Genomic DNA, 22,124 nt, shown 5'->3' with positions numbered 1-22,124 from the left:
AGTAACAGTTTATGTTATAGACTTACTGGTTTCCACCCTACAGTGGAAATATACACTCTGTAATGGTCCACTTGGACCCTTATATGGAACCAGTGATTTAAACTAAGATGCAAGTACTACAGTTTAACTTAAAAGAACTTAAAGAAGAATGGGTTTTGACTTTTTCCCCTTCCCCTTCTCCTTCTCAGAGGACTGTTGTTTCAACCAAAACCACAGTAGAGGACATTGATGCAGGAGACTCTGGTGTACCATGGGTTGGGGGCGAGGTCAGGGAGAGAATGACTACGCACTGTAACAGGCACCTGAAACCGATGGCCAATAAAGTCACAGTGACACAGGGCACAGCTAGGAGTGGAGAGAAGCCTGTCATCTATGTAGACACACTGCAGCGTGACAGAAGAGCCACTGCAGAGCGCCTGATGCAGGATAGGAAGGTGTGGAGAGCATCCATCCTAGAGTCCCGAGTAAGTTTTTGCTTGTCTGCACTGTAGAAATGCATATCATCGCTATCAGTATTTGTATATATGTAATTGCTATCAGTATTTGTATTGTATGTTTTTATAGAGCTTGTGACTAAATAATTACATTGGATCCATTCCTAAAAAGTAACAGTTTATGTTATAGACTTACTGGTTTCCACCCTACAGTGGAAATATACACTCTGTAATGGTCCACATGGACCCTTATATGGAACCAGTGATTTCAACTAAGATGCAAGTACTACAGTTTAACTTAAAAGAACTTAAAGAAGAATGGGTTTTGACTTTTTCCCCTTCTCCTTCTCAGAGGACTGTTGTTTCAACCAAAACCACAGTAGAGGACATTGATGCAGGAGACTCTGGTGTACCATGGGTTGGGGGCGAGGTCAGGGAGAGAATGACTACGCACTGTAACAGGCACCTGAAACCGATGGCCAATAAAGTCACAGTGACACAGGGCACAGCTAGGAGTGGAGAGAAGCCTGTCATCTATGTAGACACACTGCAGCGTGACAGCAGAGCTAAGGACACTGCAGAGCACCTGATGCAGGATAGGAAGGTGTGGAGAGCATCCATCCTCGAGTCCCGAGTACCGGTAAGTTTTTGCTTGTCTGCACTGTAGAATTGCATATCATCGCTATCAGTATTTGTGTATGTAATTTCTATCAGTATAATATTTGTATTATGTTTTTATAGAGCTTGTGACTAAATAATTACATTGGATCCATTCCTGAAAAGTATACACAGTTAATGTTATAGACTTACTGGTTTCCACCCTACAGTGACAATATACACTCTGTAAGACTGTAATGGTCCACTTGGACCCTTTTATGGAACCAGTGATTTAAACTAAGATGCAAGTACTACAGTTTAACTTAAAATAACTTAAAGAAGAATGGGATTTGACCTTTTCCCCTTCTCCTTCTCAGAGGACTGTTGTTTCAACCAAAACAACAGTAAAGGACATTGATGCAGGAGACTCAGAGATGCCCCACCTATGTTCTGAATATGTGAAAGACATATATGCATATCTAATGGATCTAGAGGTACGTGATGCCAGATGCATGTTTTTATTTATTTACTACATTTTGTGACTAGGGTTGTCACAATCATGACATTTTACTTGACAATTGTCATACAAATGCGATTGTGTTTTTTCCATTGAACATAAACATTGAATTTCTATTTGGCTTTTAGGCTTTGTAAACAAAAATTGCACTGGGCAAATTTGATATGCAAAGTATCGTATGTAAGTATATACAAATATCGTTGCAACACATTGTGAACTTGTATGTACACTATTTTTGTTGAACATGAAAGATTATGACGATTATACAAAATAATTGCGGTCGGGTGATTATGTAATAATTGTGACAGGCAGGCCTATAATGTGACCTGGTGTTTTGCAGCAATGTAATGAAGTGTTTTGTTTGCACAGGTAAAGCAGGCTGTGCGACCTGGGTACTTGAAGGGCTACAAGATAACGGCACACATGCGAGCTGTCTTAATCGACTGGCTGATCCAAGTTCATTCCAGTTTCCAGATGCTTCAGGAGACACTCTATCTCACAGTTGCCATCTTGGATCGTTTTCTGCAAGTAAGGGCAATTTACAATTAGTTTGTTATTTTTCTGCTCTAGTCTTTTTTTTAATATATTTTTTCCCTCTTTCCTATTTGTTTTTTAATGAGCTGTTGTGATGTATTACAGGTTCAGTCAGTTTCACCAAATAAGCTGCAGCTTGTTGGTGTTGCTGCCATGCTGCTGGCCTCGAAGTACGAGGAAATAGACGCCCCTGGGATCAAGGAGTTGGCTGACATCACCGACAACAACTACACGACCACTCAGATTAGACAGATGGAGCGGATGGTGCTAAGGCGTCTCAACTTTGAGCTGGGGAGCCCGTTGGCCTTGCACTTCCTCAAGAGAGCATCCAAGGCTGCAAATGTGAGTCATTTTTCATTAACATACAAGGTGTAGTGATCAGACTTGACAAGTGGTTAGATTGGATTTGTGTAGAAAATGGCACAATTTGACAAGCTTGTGCATCGTCTATTTACCATGATCGCCGTGTTTGCGTGTGTTCAGACTGAAGCGCAAATTTAGAAAATGGGCATGAAAGACATTTCAATCAATCAGGAATGTGGTTCAAATCTGATCACTAAAAATTTGATTTCCATGAGGTTTTATGCTATAGTGTTCACAGTCAGACTTTATAAAGCAACTGATTGTTTAGGACATTTACCAGATTTGGGCTGACGGTGTGAACATAGTCTAAATAAAAATAATAAAGCATGATGTAGCAGAGTATTTTGAGTTGTATTATGCAAGCAGGCATTTTAATAGTGTTTGTTTGTTCTAGGGTACTGTGGAGAATTACATGTTGGCCCACTATCTCATGGAGTTGACGCTCCTTGACTACGACATGGTTCACTATCGGCCCTCTGAGATCGCTGCTGCTTCACTGTGCCTCTCCCAGCTGCTGCTGGGTGGCCTGCCATGGGTGAGTTTAATAAAATCAATAAATGTGTTGGCTTATTATAGGGTATGTGTGACATCATCATACCCAGACGTTATGCAATAATGCTGATCCTAATGATTGTTTTCATGTGTTGCAGACTTCTACACAGCAGCATTATACGACATATGATGAGGTTCACCTGAAGCCAATAATGCAGCACATCGCTAAGAATATCGTTGTCAACGAGGGGAATACAACTTTCCAGGTGAGTTGGCAAAGACTAGGCACTAGGGTTGGGGACTAGGGGTTAGTATAAATTTAGGTTAGATGGCATGTTATTTAGATTTGTTTACCAGGCATCCTATAGTTTAAATGTTATTTTTTTAGTGTGTGTGTGTGTGTGTGTGTGTGTGTGTGTGTGTGTGTGTGTGTGTGTGTGTGTGTGTGTGTGTGTGTGTGTGTGTGTGTGTGTGTGTGTGTGTGTGTGTGTGTGTGTGTGTGTATTTATATATATATACATACAGGTAATATATTATAATGTTCAGACCGATGCTTGGTTTACCCATGATCCTAGATTACTGAGACACTGTCTCTTACTTTAAGTTGCTCTGGACAAAGAGCATCTGCTAAATTCCATAATTGTAAATTGGACTATAATGCAGTAAGATGTTGTTTACATAGATTAATACTAAAATGGATATTCTCCACTAGGGTCAGTATAACGTAGTAGCATATAATGGAGTTAGATAGGGATGTTTAAATGAGTCTCTCTCCAATAGGGTTAGTGTTAGTATAATGTAGTTAGTATAATAGAGTAAGATGTGTCTAAATACATACATTCTAATGCTAGTTTTCCCTCTCCCAATAGACTGTCAAGGAGAAGTACTTGGAGATCAAGCAGATGAATGTCACTCACATTTCTGAGCTGCAGTTATCTACTGTGAAGAGCCTAGCTGCTCCCCTGCTTGACAATCACTGAAGTTTAATCAGACATGCTTGCAGAGCCTTTCCACCCAACATTTATTAAAAAGAATGATGGTGTGACACTGTGACGAGAGAGAGCCTACTCAAAATGAAAGACTGGCCCTGTACGGAGCCTGGGCTTTTGTGCTGGTTCTGGCCAACCGGCGAGCCGATGGACTCGACACCGGGCACTGCACTGGTGGTGGTGTGGAACTTGTGTGTCAAATTTGAACGTTCTGTACACATAGAGACATGGTGCATTTATATTAGGACTCACTACTGGTTAATCTACAACAGTGTTAGTCAACCCTTACTGTAATCTACAACAGTGTTAGTCAATCCTTATGATCTGCGGCCCATCATGGTCCTACCAATAAATTAGTTATTTTCATTGTTTTGAGTTTATATGGCCTGATGTCAGCTGAGTATGAACCACTTATTTATTCACCTGTGATCTGTTCATTATTTTCTCTTCACGTTGTGTTAATGAAGCCTCTTTTAGTAACTTCATCATTAATCACAGTTTTCGTTCACTGAGGTGAACTATAGGTGGAAAATTGACTTTTTACTGTGAGTTTCCTTATTATTTTTTTTAGAGTAGTCTTTTAGTCTGTTTACAAAAATGTAAACGTTTCAAAATTACATTTTCTAGCTTGCTCCCTTGGACTTTTGGAGTTTTGCGAGTGGCCCCTGGGTTAAATAGCCCTGATCTACAAGCTCACATGTTGGGACATTGTACACTGTACAGCTTGTTTGTATGTCTACTTGTCATGTATATATTTGTTTGTTGTGCAAAAGACAATGTAACATTTTATGTTAATGTTCTGTGTACCATCAAATGTGTATATGTAAATAGCAATGGTCTCGTCTGTACATTTTGTAAATATCTGAATTATCAAATGTGTATATGTAAATTAGCATTGTATGTACATTTTGTAAATATATTAATTCTGTAAATACCCATTAATTAAATGATCAGTTTGAACCATGAGAATTGTGTCTGACTCCTTCAGTACTATGGCAATGTTTAAAAAGTGGCACTGGGTGTAATACATGTCCATGGAACCTCCACCTAGTTTACTAAGGTCTTCTTTTTTTTTTTAAGAAATTAATAGAATAGACAAGTGACTATTGGTGTGCCTTGGGATTGTGACACATGCATTATTGCAATATACTGCATAAGTGCTACTATACCTTTTATGTTTACATAAGTATTTTGTGCACAGCACACCCATTTCCCAATACAGAGGCAAATTCTGTACCCACAATGGATAGTTTCACCACTTTCAACCTTGTGTCCTTAAGGCAATTTTTTATGCAATTTTTGTCCCCCAGACAAAAGATCTACAAGCTCATATTGTACCAACATGAATACATTCTCTTAAATATCATTCTTCCACAAATCGTAAACAGAAATCATCCGTTTTGACACTTGCTTTGCATTGCACATTTTGACCTGTAGGCTACAGTCTGGAAACAAGACATCAAATGAGTATGTTTTTGTTCATAATTGCCCATACTGTATCAAGACAGCAATTAGCAACCATTAAATGCTTTGTTTTGTAAGCATGTAAGACAGAGAACTACAATACTACACCACTGGTTCTCAACGTAGGGTCTGGGGACCACCAGGTCCAAATGTTACGTGGCCCATAGCCCTGGTCCAGTGCTTACAGCGATCTCACAGACAGTGAACACTGATGAAGGCTGGATAGCTGAAATGTTCCCTGTTCAAATATGAAATAACCGTTATTGTCTCCACCAGGCCGAAGGCATGTGGGGAGAGTATGTTTTGCACTCCGTCCGTCCGTGTGTCCGTCCGTCCGTGTGTCCGTGTGTCCGTGAGCAGCTAATCTCGGCCACCGTTAACCCGGTCGATGCCAAATTTTGCACACACACTCCCTGGATGCCAACGATGAACCTCTGCCCCAAACTTTCCAGAACGGCCTGTTATAGCGCCACCAGGAGGCCGCTTTGTGCAAAACAAGTTTTTGCACAGTACACCTACAGATTTTGTCCAAACATCACGCAAATTGGTACACAGTCTCTCTAGAGCCATTCAACCAAACCGGTCTTTCAGATTTCTCACACTCCATCCTGATTGGTTAAGATTGGCTTCCAAAGTTCACAGGAGTGCTCAGTTTCAAACAAAATGCTGCAAATCATGAACACATCGCGTGATTTCCGTGAAATTGTGCACCCACATTCCCACTAGGCCAAGGACAAAATGCCACATCAACAATTTCAACTCAGCCTCAAGGTGGCGCTATAACTGGCCGAAAAGTGTTTTTACCTCTAACTGCACGGGTCTGTGGATAACTTTGTATGCCAACTCCCTAGAGGCCAAGGAAAAACCTTTGCCTGGAATTTTTCACATCTGCTCTTTATAGCGCCACCAGGAGGCCGACATATGTAAAACACATTTTCTATTATTTTATCCAAATTTCACGCAAATCGGTACACATGATCTCCATAGTCATGTGATCAAGGCAGGTTTGTTTGATTTCTCATATTCCATCCTGATTGGCCACGATTGGCTCCTACAGTTTTCAGGAGTAGCCCGCTTTGTACAAATCGCCACAACTCCTCAACGCAGCGTCCGATTGCGATGAAACTGTGCACGCATATTCCCACTAGGCTGAGGAAGAAATCCTGGTGGAGACCTGTGCCCAGAAGGGCACTTTTTCTAGTTATTATATGTTTTTCCCCACTTTTTACCCCCCCTCTATAATTATTTCCTGTTTTTGGCAATATATAAGAGTATATTTTGTACATCTCTAATTGTTATGATTAAAGGTATATTCAGTGATTTCACTCAAAAAACCTTAGGTTTCGTTTTTGGCTGGGACCTAAGCCTTTCATCCAATCAGGATAGAGAGCCAAAAACGAAACCTAAGGTTTTTTGACCCCCAGGGGTTAACTGGGGACAGGGAGGAACTTCTTATATGGTCAGCACACTCTATAGTAGAGAGGATTATCACAACAAAACAAAAAAATAAGTGATATTTGAATTAAGTGAAATCACTGAATATACCTTTAATTGAACATGGTGGGCCCTATTGTAAACAAGTGTAATACTTTATGGTGTTGTCCACAGTTAACAGTTTTGTATTTAGTTGGGCTTGAAATGTACTGTAATTCTCCAATCTGTTAATAAATTCATCAATCAATCAAGCTTATTGCCTTCCAGTCAGAAGTACATTGTGCAGCAGTACCCAAAACCAACACTGGGAGGCAGCAATACACCTCCTAAAGAGCCGTCTATTGTCCCGGAAAGCGGAAACACAACACGCAGACAGAGGAAGAAGTCGATTAGAAGAACAACTTACTTCAGGTCCCTTGGTTTAGCCGTTAGCTCAGCTGTAATTTACACACTGAAATACTACACACCATGGCGGACGTATTGGACCTTCACGAAGCAGGAGGCGAGGATTTCCCTATGGATGAGGATGGTGATGGTAAAATTTATTATGCTTCACATTTCGGTGGCTAGTTGTAGAACCAAGCATTCGCACGAACGCAGTCCGCGACTGGGAACTATGCTCCGCAGGCCAGCTCTAAGCATGCGTGGTGGCGGGCCTTGTGTGATGCTAGCTAAGCTAACTTAGCTAACGTTGCTAATTTTCCCACGAGCTGGAAACTTTGTAAAAAATTGTTTGTGCCCATATTATTGCATACTATTACATACTATTCGGCAGTTAAACTGCGGTCGAGATGTAGCAGAATTACACTAGGATTACTATTTGACCGTATAACAAGCCACATTAAACGCGTCCAACATTCCGGCCTGGCAAAATATCATCTCAAGTAACTTGTGTTTCTATTTCACAGAGAGCATCCATAAATTGAAAGAAAAGGCGAAGAAAAGGAAAGGAAGGGGCTTTGGTTCAGGTATGTTCTTTTTTTTGTATGACTAAAGTGCATTTCTCCTCTATAATCGTGCCAATAATATATTGCCGTGATCAGAGGCGTAGCTACAATCTACAATAAATCCATTTATGGCCTGGCCAAAATCCATACAATGAGGAAAAAAGAGGACAAAAACAAGACCTGAGAACTATTAAAATGGACAGCTGATTGGCCGTTGCGGTAGAGCTCGACCCTCAATCACCCACTGGAATCATGTAATTGTAAATGCAATGCATGCCTTTGTATATTACTCGTCTGGCAGGTATATTTCTTTGAAAACCTTTAGTGCTACGATTGTGCGCGGGGAGACGACAATTAACATATCTTGCCTGGCCATAACGTAATTCCTGGATACACCACTGGCCGTGATATAATTGATCTGTGTTTGAGTAACCTACCTTCCACATTCTTTTCCCGGTTTCCCAGAGGAAGGAGCAAGGTCAAGAATTAAAGAGGACGTCTATGATACAGTGGAACAGGATGGCGATGAGCCAGGTCCTCAGAGATGTGAGTGCTTTGTAAACCGTATAATGAAACATTACTGCAATAAGTCAACAAATGCAAACTACCTGTGCCCAGGCTAAAATTTGGGTGGTACCAGAACCAGATCATGGTTGCTCCCATGTGGTGTGGTTGGTTAACTGGTTTGTAGTCATTAGGCAGGAAACCACAAACCGGAATAAGTAGTACCCAAAATTCCCTGTGATCAAGGGCATTATAATTTTAAGACCTACCCAATAAAAGCCCTGATGTGGTGTATGAATCTGACACATTTCTGCAAGTACATCTTGGAATAGTTTGTTTGGTATATCCAGTGTTAAAATAGCCGCTATATTAAAATGGGCATGTTCCAGGTGGAAAGCAGATTCATTCTGACTACTTGGTGACAGTAGTATTGAGTAGTACTGTGACACAGACCAGTGATGTAAATAGGTTTTCAATGTAATTGGTCCTGGGATTGGGACCCAGGGGTGGTCTTTTAGATGGGTCCCAGGGACATTTTATCCCACTTCAACGATGTTAGGAGTCATATCTTGTCAACGCAGCAGCCTATTTGCAACACTGGACCAAATTTGGACAGTTTATTTAACACAGTCCAGTGCAAGTTGTCACCGGTTTCTATGTCTATGTTAGTGCAGCACCCATCATTTGTGGGTGACCCCTGTCATTCACGTTGGTGTCATGGTCATGTCGGTCATGATGGAGAAATGATTTCCTTGGCCTTACACTGTTAAACTAAGGTACACTGAAAATAAGAATAACTTTCACAACATTGTTTTGGGTAAACTATGTAGTACGTAAAACTATGTACTGGTCCTCTCCTTTTTCCATCTGACAGCGGTAATGATGGTTTTTGTGCCATGTTTTTAATGCATCCTGACATGACATCCTGTTCCATCTGTTGCATTGGTGCTGTAGCTGTGGAGGGCTGGATCCTGTTTGTAACTGGTGTCCATGAAGAAGCCACAGAGGAAGACATCCATGACAAATTTGCAGACTTTGGAGAGATAAAGAACTTGCATCTCAACCTGGACCGGAGAACAGGTTACCTCAAGGTGAGACTTGCAAATGACACAAGGAAAGGTAAAGGCATGCATTAATTTGCTTAACCCATTAAGGTTTAAGCATGGGATAAATGGGATTACGTGTACTATTACTATACCAGAAGAGAAGCGAGCGAGGTAGCGTGCACAAATCTGCCTGGGTCACAGCAGACTGCTGGGCGAGCGCTGGTGTTTTGGCATGGGGGGGGGGTCAGATCAACATATGTACTGGCCATATATGGAGCGTATCTTGAGTGTACAGGGTTTGATGAGGTCGGATCAACATGGAATATCAGAACATGTCTCCATATATGGAGATCTAAGGGTGGCAGCGGGGGCAGTGTCTTGAGTGTACAGGGTTTGATGAGGGCCTAGGTAGGGCCGGGCCTCGCCGGCTGCACTAATAACTTTGAGGAAGGCCAGTCTAGAGTTTAAATGGACAAGTATCAATCAAAAGGGAGACATCGAAGAGGATGGATCGACATATGGAATGTCAGAACAGGTCAGCTCCATATATGGATATCTATCTATTTCATAGTTAACTGCGACCTGTGGTTGCAATAACATACTACTATACTATGTCACAGATATTAATCCACTTTTCAATTGTAGTATTTAACTGAGCCACAAGGTGGCAGTGCCGTTTAAATTATGTACTTAAAATACAATTGGTCTTTTTTGTTGAAGGTGGCTTTCCTCAGAAGCAGGCTAGTTAATGTACTGTTGATGGCAGGTAGTAAATACAGGGCTCGAAATAGCGACCATTTTGGTCGCAAATGCGCCTGAATTTGAATCTTTGCGACCTAAAAATATATTTGGGAGCACCAGTGCCACTACAAATAATTACTATGGTGCGCCTGGCTACAACGATCACTTGTAGAAAAACGGGCGCTCTGAGCCGCTCTCTGACATCCACTGCACTACTCCTGTCTGCTAGCTGCACTAGCACTTGATGCTAACAAACCAACGTGTGGAGTGTGTACTACTCTTTGACACAACGGTACGGGACAACGTTGAGGGCTGCATCGCTCACATTCCAGAGCGCCTCGGCTCGCAACTTCACCATGTGTCCGGAGCCTCTAGCCTCTAGCTCCGGAGGCGGACCGGCTCAGATGTGTGTGTGTGTGTGCATGTGTGTGTGCGCACACACAGCCGCACACGCATGCAAGAGAGAGGGAGGAAGGGAGAGCGAATAGCAGACTTGTAAGTGTTTCTACATAGCAGCAGTATTGATACTTTTACTTAAGTAAAACATTAGAGTAATTTATCCACCACTGATTAGAAGTGAGTAGGCATAGCTATAAATATGATGTTTTACATAGAAATGATTTTATATTAGAAATTCTAATATATGATCTAAATAGGCTATGAAGGTGAAAAACACAAAACAAAGAATAAGAAAACAGGTGATGTGACTGGCCGGAATCAGTGTAGACTAGAGGGTCCTCATCTGGAGATGTTTGATGCCTCTCTCTCTCTTTGAAGAGATGGATGGATGAGGGACAGACACTACATTTTAAATTCTGCCATGCATTTTTATACTTTGGTCATTTCATGTTATTTGTAAACCACACGTTATATTATTGTTTTTATGAATGTAAAAAATCGATTACATATTGGTGCACAAGCGCTACCAAGTAAAGTTAATTTCGAGCCCTTAAATACTATTGAGTTGTGGAACTTTCACAATCAGATTATGATTCACCTGTTAATGATTTGATTCTGTGATGTTTCAACATTTTCTATATTACTGCACAATGCGCACATGGCTAGTACCGTTTCTTAATACAAGCAGTCAGATACATATTATGAATAATCATGCCATGCAAAATAACAATTTGGTCTCCGGTTGGCTGTCATTTTTGGGCTGAGTCGGTAGAGAATTTATTTTATTATATTACATTTTTTCGCCGGAGGGATGGCTAGCAAGGTTTTTTTCTTTTCTTTTTAGATTTCATTCAAATTTCGATCAAATGCGACCGAGATCCGATTATTTCCGACATAAGACCCGACCCAGCCAGGCAGACATACATGTGGACTATATAGAAATAATATAACGTATTGACCAATTACCATTTTATGATTAAAGCGCGTGAGAGAGAGAGCAGGCTGCGTGCTGCAGTAGAGGGTGGGAGAGGAAAAAAAAGGTCTTCTCTTCTCCTCAGCGTGCGTGCATTTAAAATTAACCAAACGGATCATTTGTTTTTTACACACAACCCTCCAACTACCGGTCTTGGCTGAATGGAATATTAAGGCGCGACACTCGATGCACCTATAAACAGCTCTTACTTTTCTCTCTTCTTTATCCACGATTCCACGTGTGAGGAATGGGATACACAGGAGAGTTGTCATGGTTGCTTTAAACCTTCTCATTCATTTGATTTGAGCTTTTTGCTAGTTTGCTTTCACCTCGTTGAGGTCAACACTGTTGTCGGGATCCGTATATAAATTATAATTGCACGCCAGTGTTTTCATTCAAATCAGCGCAAGACAAACCAGTACACAGTAACGTCAAATGAACTTACAGTCAGCAGATGGGATCCACCCGTCGTGCTCTCCTAGAAGCCGACTTTTCTCTCTCGTAGTATTGTTCTGGGCTACTTTGGCTTTGGGCAGGTGTACGTTTTGTTGGGCTGCATATATATCCATATATAAAGACCTTTTTGGTCTGACTCGGTCAGAGTTTTTTCTTCACCAAATGCCAATAAAATCATCTGCGTCGTGAATATTTAATAGAGGCGGTCGGCAACCGGAGACCGATGTATTCTTTTGTCTAATACATACGATTTATATATCTCTTTTCAACCATACTCAAGTCTCTTTACAGCTCCAAAAGAATAAAAACTATTTTATTAGAAAAATAAACTAGTTAAAAAGGTTAAAAACTAGAAACAAAGGGAAGGTAAGCGAACAAAGCATGGGGTAGGCATTTATGAAGGGAAAGCAAGTCTGAAAAGGTGGGTTTTGAGTGTGCTTTTGAAAGTGGTGAAAATGGGGGCACCTCTGATGTGAGTTCCACAGTGAAGGGGCAGCCACTTGCGAAAGCCCTGTGCCTTGTCGTGCAACAGTGTCACTCACTGAAAGTAGCTGATCTACGAGCTCATAGCGTGTCACATCAATGCATTATGAGCATGTAAATCTGATATATGGTCAGATTTATACAATATGGTCATTGTATAAAAAAAATATTTAGTATAGAGCTAGCCGCAATTTGCAACTCTAGATGGTGGATTTTTATGAAAAAAAAGCTTGGCAGATTGAAAAAGGATAATTCAACCTTGGCCTAGAGATTCAATGTTGGTGAGATTAACGTCATTTAATACAAGCAGATCGCAAAAGCAAATTGGTTGAATGGAGGGTATTGCAACTCTAGATTCATCCCATTATAAAAAAATCTAGAGTTGCAAATTGCGGCTAGTATAGAGCACACACTATATTAACAATTATGTAGTATAGAGAAAAGTGCATCAAGTATAGTTGCAGCTTTCAGAGTAGTAGTAAGGTATGACCAACATAACCAATTAATGTTACATGCTTTGCACAAAATATGTACAGTATATGTGTAAATACAGCAGAAGAATTTACAGAATGTCCTCAGTGTACAGTGCTACTTTGTTGTTGCCAGTAAATGGTGTTCAGTGCATGGGTGAGTTTGGGATTTACGTACCTATCTTGAAGAGGCTGTTTACAGATACCATTCTATAAATGCCTCCAAGGAATCAACTGAATTATGGGGCCTCATTCACACGTTTTTTTTTAGGCCACCACAATGCTTTTCCAATGGGAGTCACATGGTTTGGCTAAACATTTGTGTTTTATTGCTGATGGTGTCCCTCCCCCCCCCCATCAAACAAACACAAAAAATTACCAAACATTTGTTTGATGGTGTATGATATGTGTTAATGAGGCCTGGGGAATTCTGTTCTTAACAACATTACAACATTGTGTTACCTGTCCTCCTCAGGGTTACACTCTGGTAGAGTATGAGACGTACAAGGAGGCCCAGGCTGCCATGGAAGGTCTGAACGGCCAGGATCTGATGGGCCAGCCCATTAGTGTCGACTGGGGCTTTGTCAGAGGGCCGCCCAAGAACAAAAGGAGGTGAGGCTTATGTTGTGTTGGCTGCAGTGCACAGTCAATCTAAGATTTGACCCAAAGAAATTGTAATAGTAATCATTCAAGGTTTTTTATGATCCTTAGCCCAAATAACAAATAATAATACAAATCAGACCTGTCTGAAGTGAGTGGTGGGGTGCTGTACTGTACTTGTGCTGTACGTACTGTACAAGCCCTCCTCCCGTGTGTGTCTGCTTTGCCTGTGAGCGACACTTGGTGGTGAAAATATGCTAGTTCCGTGCTTTGACACAGCCAGGGACACACATAGCTGTCTATAGGAGTGGTTGCAGTGGAAGAGCTCTAGTTTGAGCTGTGATTCAGGTGATCTTTTACATGGACTTGACAGAGGTTTTTCTCACAGGAGTGGTGGACGGAGGCGCAGCAGAAGTCCAGACAGGAGGCGGCGTTGACCCTATCATTTCTCACCTTTCATTGGCTGTAAAAGGTGTCTGTCTCTTCCACAGGCAGTTTGTAATAACTTGTCAACCACTTGAGAGGTTAATTTTAGCGCAATGACGCTATGAGTAATAACTGTATGGTGTCCAGTTGTGTGACATTTCTAAAGATGTTCTACAGAGAGGGAAAAATAATTCGGTAAATTGGCACAAATGGTCAACCTTACATTTTTGTTAAACTTCTTTTTGTTGTCCTTTTCAAGTAAAGACCAGCTGTTTTAGTAGTCGTTTTTTGACCTTTCAAGACCAGCTGTTTTAGTAGTAAATATGTGCTTTTGAATCCCTTGGATATTTGATTTCAGGTTTGGTTATGTTTTGTGCTTTTGTTTTATATTACTTGGGAATAAAAATAAAACTTTTAAAATGGTATCTGTGCTCCGGTGTGCTTTATTATTATTATTTTTTCATTAGCACTTCAAGTGACGTACACGTTACATCATCCTAGATGACCTCACCCCAGTGAATGGTCCCACCCAGCACATTGTCGACACGAAAGCACCTGTCACTCTGGACCCAGTACGCACCCATAGGCTACTTGAACACAACTCCAAGCCCATTATTTTTCTACGGCCAATTGGCAGACGAGTGCTTTCTACTCACTTACTCCTATTTGGCATTTACGCTGCTCGAGAACATCACTCAAAACGAGTAATGATGATCATTGGCTTGTCTGGGCGTCAATCAAGCGCTTTCTTCGCGATTATTGGTTCGTTGTTTTATGGGGCGGGTTCATGAATGCTTTGGTTGACATTGTTGTTGTTGTAAGTGGCTAAAAGAAATTACTTTCTCGTTGGTAGTACCGTTTTGGATTTCTACCTAAATTGCGACCCATGAAGAGGCTAAAAAGTTAGAAACTGTTGGTCCTGAAAACGCAGAAGCCATTCGTAAGTGATAACATAGCGGAACACTTCTATGGGACGATGAAAACCACATCTGCGAGGCCGCTCAAGGTAAGCAGACAAGGGACACTCCACTAGCTAATGTTAGCAGGTTTTAGCCAAGCTAGAAGTAGCTGCCTGTTAGCCTGGTGTCTGAGACTCAGCTATTGACTAAAAACCCAATAGTTCTCTGGAATAAACCCCCCGAACACATGATATCAACTTTGTGTAACCGTAATAATCTGGTGACTTTAGGAGTGTGGTTGTAATGATCGGACTGCGTGTAATGTCTCATATACATGCTACTACAACTGACTACCTGAATCGCGTTTATGTAAGCAATGAGCATGTGTATAGTAATGTTCTGAGCAGGGTTGTTGCTGCGAATAGACATTATCCATTATAGCTGGCACAAAATCAAAGATTTAACAAGTTAGTATCGTCAGCATACTGATATGAAACTAATAACCGCTCGCATTGTGACAACAGAGCAGGTTGACGAGAGGAGGGGGGCTGGTTCGTCTTTCTAGCTTTTGTTACAGCTTGGCTGGGACAATCTATATTGATTTATATATCTGTCAAGTTCTAGAGAATTTGAATAGATGAACTCCAAAGTATGAACATTGAATTTAAGTCCATCCTTATTCAATTCATTTTAAATTTCAAGAGTGTACTTTAATGAGTAAAAGCTGAGCGGGCTGGTTTGCTAAGTTGCACGGTTGTTAATAGTAGGGACCCGGCTTTGGGGCACTCTATCCCTGTTGCGTACATCGCTGCTAGTCCTACCTGCAAAAATAATAGGCTTTTAAGATTGTCCTGTATAAGTTAGTTTATAATCAGTGAATAAAGTTAACATGAATCCTATCGCTACATAAGCTTATAACAGAACCTGGTGCTTGGCTGCTTGCTGCCCTTTGGTTACTGTTTGTGTTCTGGCTAGAGCCGCTTGTCATTTCCAACATCACTACAATGGATGGGTTGCATTACACTTTGGCTTTAATTATTTAGGTCTAGTATTTATGGACTCTTTTGTTTGGGGGGAGCCCAGCAGTGAGCTGGGCTACTTTCATATAGCCCAGCTATATGAAAGTAGGACAGTCAGTCAGGGTGTGCAAGTTCTTGCCTTTGGCCACCAGGCTCAGGGTCTGTGTGTCATGTACTGTCGTAGTAATCCATTCACCCAAAAGCCCATGCTTTTGAGCATGATCATCCCTTGAATTTAATTTAAAGCCTAGCCAAATCACAGACAAACACAATTCAATTTCAATTCAAGAAAACCAACCGTTCACATTGCCAAAGCAAGTGTCAATATTAATAAAAACGAGAAGCGTGTTTTAAAAATATATTTTGTATATAGGAAACGCAGTGAAACAAAAGCACACTTGTGTGAAGTGAGTGGAGCTCTTATCATCATACATCACATTATGTGCTCAGCCAATAAAATTTGGTAAACCGTGGTACACAAACACAAAGCTGGGCATAGGAGGTGCTGACGCCCCTCAAAAAATAGAATTGATTATTTTTTAAATAATCAACAAAATTGATTGGTCTATGTAAACCCTCTTTTATACTTTGTCATACAATGGTGGCATGCAGGCTGCAGCAATAGTGAAAAAAGATCTACAAGCTCACAAAGTCAGCACTGAGCAGGCGTTATGGCGTTTCCGTCCTGCCGGTCCATGTTGCTCTGTGTGTAGACAACCCAGTGAGCTCACGGTAAGCTCCCAGGTCAGGTGAAAAAAGCAGCTGGTGAAATCATGTGTATAGAAAGTGATATATGTATACATACACCCTCCCCAGATGAACAGTAGGGGTAGCAGGAACTATTGCACACCGTGAGATTATCACAATTAATTGGGGAAGCCTCGGATGCACCATCCATCCAGGTTGGCCGGTTCGTTTCTTGCTCTTTGAGGGTGTGTGAGACAAGTTTGCACCGTCAGGCTCCATTACGCAAGCCCTCAGCACATCAAGAATGCACTGGTGCACACAGCAGCACACAGAACACCTGAGGCAATCTTTTTAAGGAGAGTGTAGCATGAGCATCCCTCACCAGCACCATGTAAATCGGACTCCAACATAATCTACATCTAAGCAGCGACGAGCGTAAGCATTTAGTAACATCTTAGTTTGGATTTCTGTAATAATTTAAACTTCATTTACCACCACAACTCTTCATGAGGTGAACCCACTTGAACGTCTAGTCAAGGAGATTTGGTGTGAAAGTGAATCTTCAGATCAAAAGAAACATGGGAAATCAATCAGTGATTTCCCTGTGGTTACTTTAGTTCCAACCTGTGCTTTTCTGATGTCAGAAGGTAATAATGACTTGACACAGCTTAGAATGAAATATAAATAGTATGGTTTCATGCATGCACACTAGTGCAGCGCACATACAATTGTTTGTGATATATAAATATATATATATATATATTTGCATTTTCATGTTTTGTTTTTTTGGACCTATTCGCGGCCACCTACTAAATATCATACTGTGGTGGCTGGTCATGATTGTGTGGTGGCCCACCCACACAATAATGCATATAGGGTAAACACTGGAATAACATCACCTTTGTCTGAAAGGATAGCATAAGGGTGTGATGACATTTGAATTACCTGTGTAATAAGAATTGTTATAGGTCTATCATTTTACAGCTGGAAGCGAGATGTGTTGGTATCCTGAATGCTGTGATACATAGTAAAGTCATCCTCACATATTGCCATATTAAACAAAACAGGCTACAGTCATTGTCCTTCCACGAAGTAGAAACCTGACTCCTTGAACCTCATCAACCTCACTCCCAAGAAAATATGGTATTATCAGTACAGTCTAAACATTTTGCCATTTTTACACTCTGAGTTAAATTAACTAACTGTACTTTCAATGTTTTCCTTTTACCTAGTCTTATTATGTTAGCTGCCTGATGCCAATGTGGGCACGTTGGTGCATATTATGTTTCACTAAAGGAACCATGCTGCTTCAGCAACACAGAAGGGATGAAAATTTAAAGTCGGCTCGCTAGGGTCCCCCACACAGCTGCTGTGGGTGTGTGTGTGTGTGTGTGGGGGGGGGGGGGGGGGGGGGATCCTGTGTCGGTTTCAGAGACAGACCCATTTGCCATGGAGCTTTCCCCATGGGATCTCTCTACTTGGTGCTACAAACATGTACAGATTAATAAGTAAAGAGAGTGCCTCTCTAGGTTAGTGGAACAAACACATTGCTTACTGCGTCCTTCACTTCCAGGCTACACTTACAGGTTTATCTTAATTTGGGTGTAAGCATGAGGGCATAACTTTTAACAACTTTCAACCTGGTGTCCCTTTCTTTTGGGGCATGCAATTTCTTTTTTCAAAAACAGCAGATCTATAAGCTCACAAGTCACAACACTTCGCTGCAACACATTGTGAGCTTGTAGAGCAGTTATTTTAGCTGTGTGACGCGGTCATTGCATCTACTGTTAGACAGATGTTAGGTTCTTGGCTTGCTTATGATCCTTGATGACTATTTCTATGTAATTGATGTATTATGTAGTGTTCTTTCTTACTGTAAATTGCTCTGGATTAAGAGGGTTTGCTAAATGCCTTAATTGTTTATTACCAGGCTGAATTGGCAGCAAGTTGTGAGTGTGTAGATTGGCTACTTTCGCATATGTTATATGTTAGTATTAGTAAATCAATCATTAAATGCTTAATGCCATAAGTGTCCCTTCTCAGACCTGCTACTTTAAGCCTCGGCTCTTGGCTGTATGTCTAGCTGGAGATATGTTTTTTTAAGAGAGATCATAACATTCACAAACCATAACCATAAAATCAATTACCCCATTTTCTTATCTCTGAGATTGTGCTTCAAACCAGAAAAGAACACATACAATGTGAAAGAAAAAAATGCCTCCGTCCCCATACTGCCACCGTGAGACGGGGATCAATAGGTGACTTGTCTCCGAGAGGCCTGCACACCCAGACATCAACTCATAAAACCCAGTCGAGCCCCACCCACCCCGGCATAGCTGGATGCCTGCCAGCCTTGTGACACAGCAGCCAGCCAGTGCCCAGGGCTGTTTGTTTCAGGGTGGAGAGACCGAGAAATGAGCCACCATCCATCCAACCCCTGTCAACTCTACCTGTGTGCCAGACAGTAAATGCTTGACGTAAACCAATAAGTTGTGGATATTGGCCAAGCTCTCTGAATGTATGTTGTGTGCTAGGTGGCTTTGCACGGATGTTGTCATTTATCGTCACTGTTGGATTCAGTGGCTGTCAGGGTTTGTTAGGTAAAAGATTTGCCATGAAACAAACACACTTAAAGTACTCTAACTGAAAGCATCCATAATCCCAAGTAAAGAGACCATTACAGAGAAGCAGCTATCACATGCTGAGATACCTTTTCTGCAGTGCACAGCACTGCAGGGCAGGCCAGGTGGAAATTTAGACTGTGCACCAAACAAATGCTAAAACATCTATGGCCTGGGCCGGCCTAGCGGTCTGCGCATCTGAAAGCGTGTCGCGGGCTTGAGTCCCGATCCAGACAACCTTTGCTGCATGTCTTCCCCCCATCTCTCTCCCCATCTGTCTATAAAGGCAAAAAGCCCCTACCCCCCAGTCTTTGTTTCCATTGGATTCTAATCCATTCATATAGAAAGAATGGAGCACCCATTCTATTCATCCAAGTGGTTCAGATTCGGATTTTGGGTGTTAAATATTTTATTATTATTATTGATTAATCAAACTCATAGTGTTTACTGAGATAATTCTGGGATCATAATCCAGTTTTCTTTTTGGTTTCGAACTATCCGAAATTTATATCTGATCCACTCGGATAGGGATTAAAAGTTTTCAACTCTTGGGCCTGATTGGATTATTTAGTTAACTATCCAACTTTTTCTCTACAGTTGGAATTGACATGCAGTGTAACTACTGTTGGCTGGAGTAGAGTCTTGAGATTTACCATGTGGCCGTGCTTATAGTCAAACCTCTGTTTCTTTTCTTGAGAGTGGCATCAAATTCCGACCACTTTTCCTTTTGGATCCAGGACAGAGCAACAGTAATCCTACATGCTGTGACTGCTGTCCCTGCTGCCTCTCACCCAGGATGACATCACTAAGAGATTGACATAAAGCTGCTGTGCCGTGCAGACTGCCAGGCCCACAGCACGTGGGGATTCACATGAGTATTTGTACCACTGGCAGTGGGCGGCTTTAGCCGTAGTCAGGCTTGGTTGGCTTTACACATAATATCATATGATGGCTTAATGTTTGCATCTTCTGAACGGTTATCTAGGTGTCATCACTGTCTGGTTTGGATCTATTTTTTTTCTTCTTCAAATTTCTACTGCGTAAAATTATTTATATTTACATTCACGTTTTTAAATAAGATTTTCTGTAACAGAGCTGAAGACTCTTGCTCAAGTTTAGAAACCAAGAAATGTCTTCCATGCCTCCAGGAGTAATACATAAATTACAGTAAAAGATCACATCTCTAATAAAAGGGAATTATGTAATGGTAAGGAGTAAGGACATTGTACACTCAACAACAAACCAGATTGTATGGCCAAGTCCAGTGGAGCCTGCCTGGAGGCGGGGGGGGGGGGGGGTCTTTGATGGTGGAGTGGCCACAAGGATTCACATGATGTGAGACAACTTAAAATAATGTAACCAAACAGACTCCTGTGTTTAATTAACTACAATTGAACTACAACATTGTGATTCTCATCATTTTATATTCACATTTAGATATTCTATTCAATTGATTTTCCAGTAGGCCTATTTGTTTTTATTGACATTTGAACAAATTAAAGCATATGCATTCTATATTTGTATGCTACATTTTGACAGATGTGACGGCAGAATTAGGCTGTCGTTGTTAGAGATAATTTTGTGGTCTGGCAGTTGACTGATAGTCATTCTTCTTTTCTGACGGCTCTACTCCGATCTCGGTAACAATTTCACGGGTCCCTCCCGGTTTGGGTCAGTCATTAAAAAGATTGGAACTAAGAAAGAAAAGGCTTTACAGCAATGTAAGAGACTGAGTTATGTTTTGCAGCCAAAGCTAACATATCTAACCTATTAGTGTGACAGTGAGTGTCTCCAGGCTGCACCATATTGACAAAGAACTTGTGCAATGTGCAATGCATTCAGGAAAATATATGGAGGTGGAATAAATATAATAGTGATGTGTATTATTTGCAAAGTCTGAATAAAACACTCGATTTGAATGAAGAATGCTGCATTCAGAATCAGGATTGGAATTAGATTGCAGTAAACATTGGGATTTCAATAACTTTACTATAAGTATTAAAATGCCGGGGTAGCCCTGTGCTTTCTTGTAATTTATCGATACATTTCTTCACTGTTTGATGATGAACATAAACAGAGCTTGGAGATCAGACAGAGGCTTGCATTCTCGCAAAATGGCAAATCAATAAAAATACAGCCAAGGCTTCTCGCCCACATTCTGGAGTTTAGGTTGGCAGCTTTCTGGAACACTGAAACCATGGCATATTGTTCATGAAGTGAAACTATTCTTCCAACTCATCTCACTCTCTCTGTTTCAGTGCTTCAGAGGCAAGGCAACAATATCCAACCACACTCGCTACAGTAACCAATCTCCATTTGTGATACATTTTTATGTATTTATGACACTGCTATAAGCATAAACATGTGATACATTTGATCAGATTGAATTTAATCTCACTGTTGCAGACTGCAGAGATCAACATTTTTGTCGTCATTATATTCTTTCCTCTTAAAGGACCACTTCCCACCACTTTTCAACCTATCTTCATATAATAGGTCCTCACTAATAATCATGAAATAATGGCGCAATACTTTTCTACTCGGTCTGTGTCTCATAGGAGGGCTGCGGGCAGTTCAGAAACCGTCTTCCAGTGACATCATCGATGGGGAATACAAGCTAATAGAAACTGCAGGCTTTCTAGACCTGAAAAGTTGCAATGCGAAAATGGAAGCCATCGTTCTCACGATAATGAAAATCTAAACATTTTTGTAAAAAAATATTGTTTAAAAACAAATCTGCCTAATGATGATGTCACTGGAAGACACTTTCTAAACTGCCCAAAGCCCTCCTATGAGACACAGACTGAGGAGAAAGAAATCGTGCCATTTTATCATGATTATTAGTGAGGACCTATTATATGAAGATAGGTTGAAAAGTGGTGAAGTGGTCCTTTAAATTAAGGCCCATACATAGTCTGGATTTTCGGTGGTTAGGTGACCACGAACTACAACATGACGTCACGAGCCGCGGTGAAGAGCAAACCACCACCACCGCTGGCTCCAGCCCTTCTCTCTGTTTTTACTCACCA

General features: G+C 41.1%; 2 protein-coding genes across 2 annotated transcripts in view; both read left to right on the top strand.

Moving 5' to 3' along the window:
* Positions 1-7,195: 7,195 nt before the first annotated feature.
* Positions 7,196-14,292, top strand: rbm8a (RNA binding motif protein 8A). Its single transcript, XM_083760785.1, is given in 7 exon segments — positions 7,196-7,359; positions 7,733-7,792; positions 8,237-8,317; positions 9,230-9,366; positions 13,319-13,436; positions 13,439-13,455; positions 13,832-14,292. Coding segments are annotated over 7 exon segments (561 nt in total). The 5' UTR covers positions 7,196-7,292; the 3' UTR covers positions 13,913-14,292.
* Positions 14,293-14,669: 377 nt separating this feature from the next.
* otud7b (OTU deubiquitinase 7B) overlaps positions 14,670-22,124 on the top strand; it is a 39,965-nt gene continuing 32,510 nt past the window's right edge. Inside the window, exon 1 of the mRNA XM_083760611.1 lies at positions 14,670-14,875. The gene's annotated coding sequence lies outside the window, so the exon portion shown is untranslated. The remainder of the gene's footprint in view (positions 14,876-22,124) is intronic.

This window comes from Protomyctophum parallelum (genome assembly GCF_964188405.1).
Source record: "Protomyctophum parallelum genome assembly, chromosome: 3".
Lineage (NCBI taxonomy): Eukaryota > Metazoa > Chordata > Actinopteri > Myctophiformes > Myctophidae > Protomyctophum > Protomyctophum parallelum.
The sequence above is the reverse complement of the archived record's forward strand: the minus strand, read 5'-3'. Positions and strand labels throughout refer to the sequence as shown.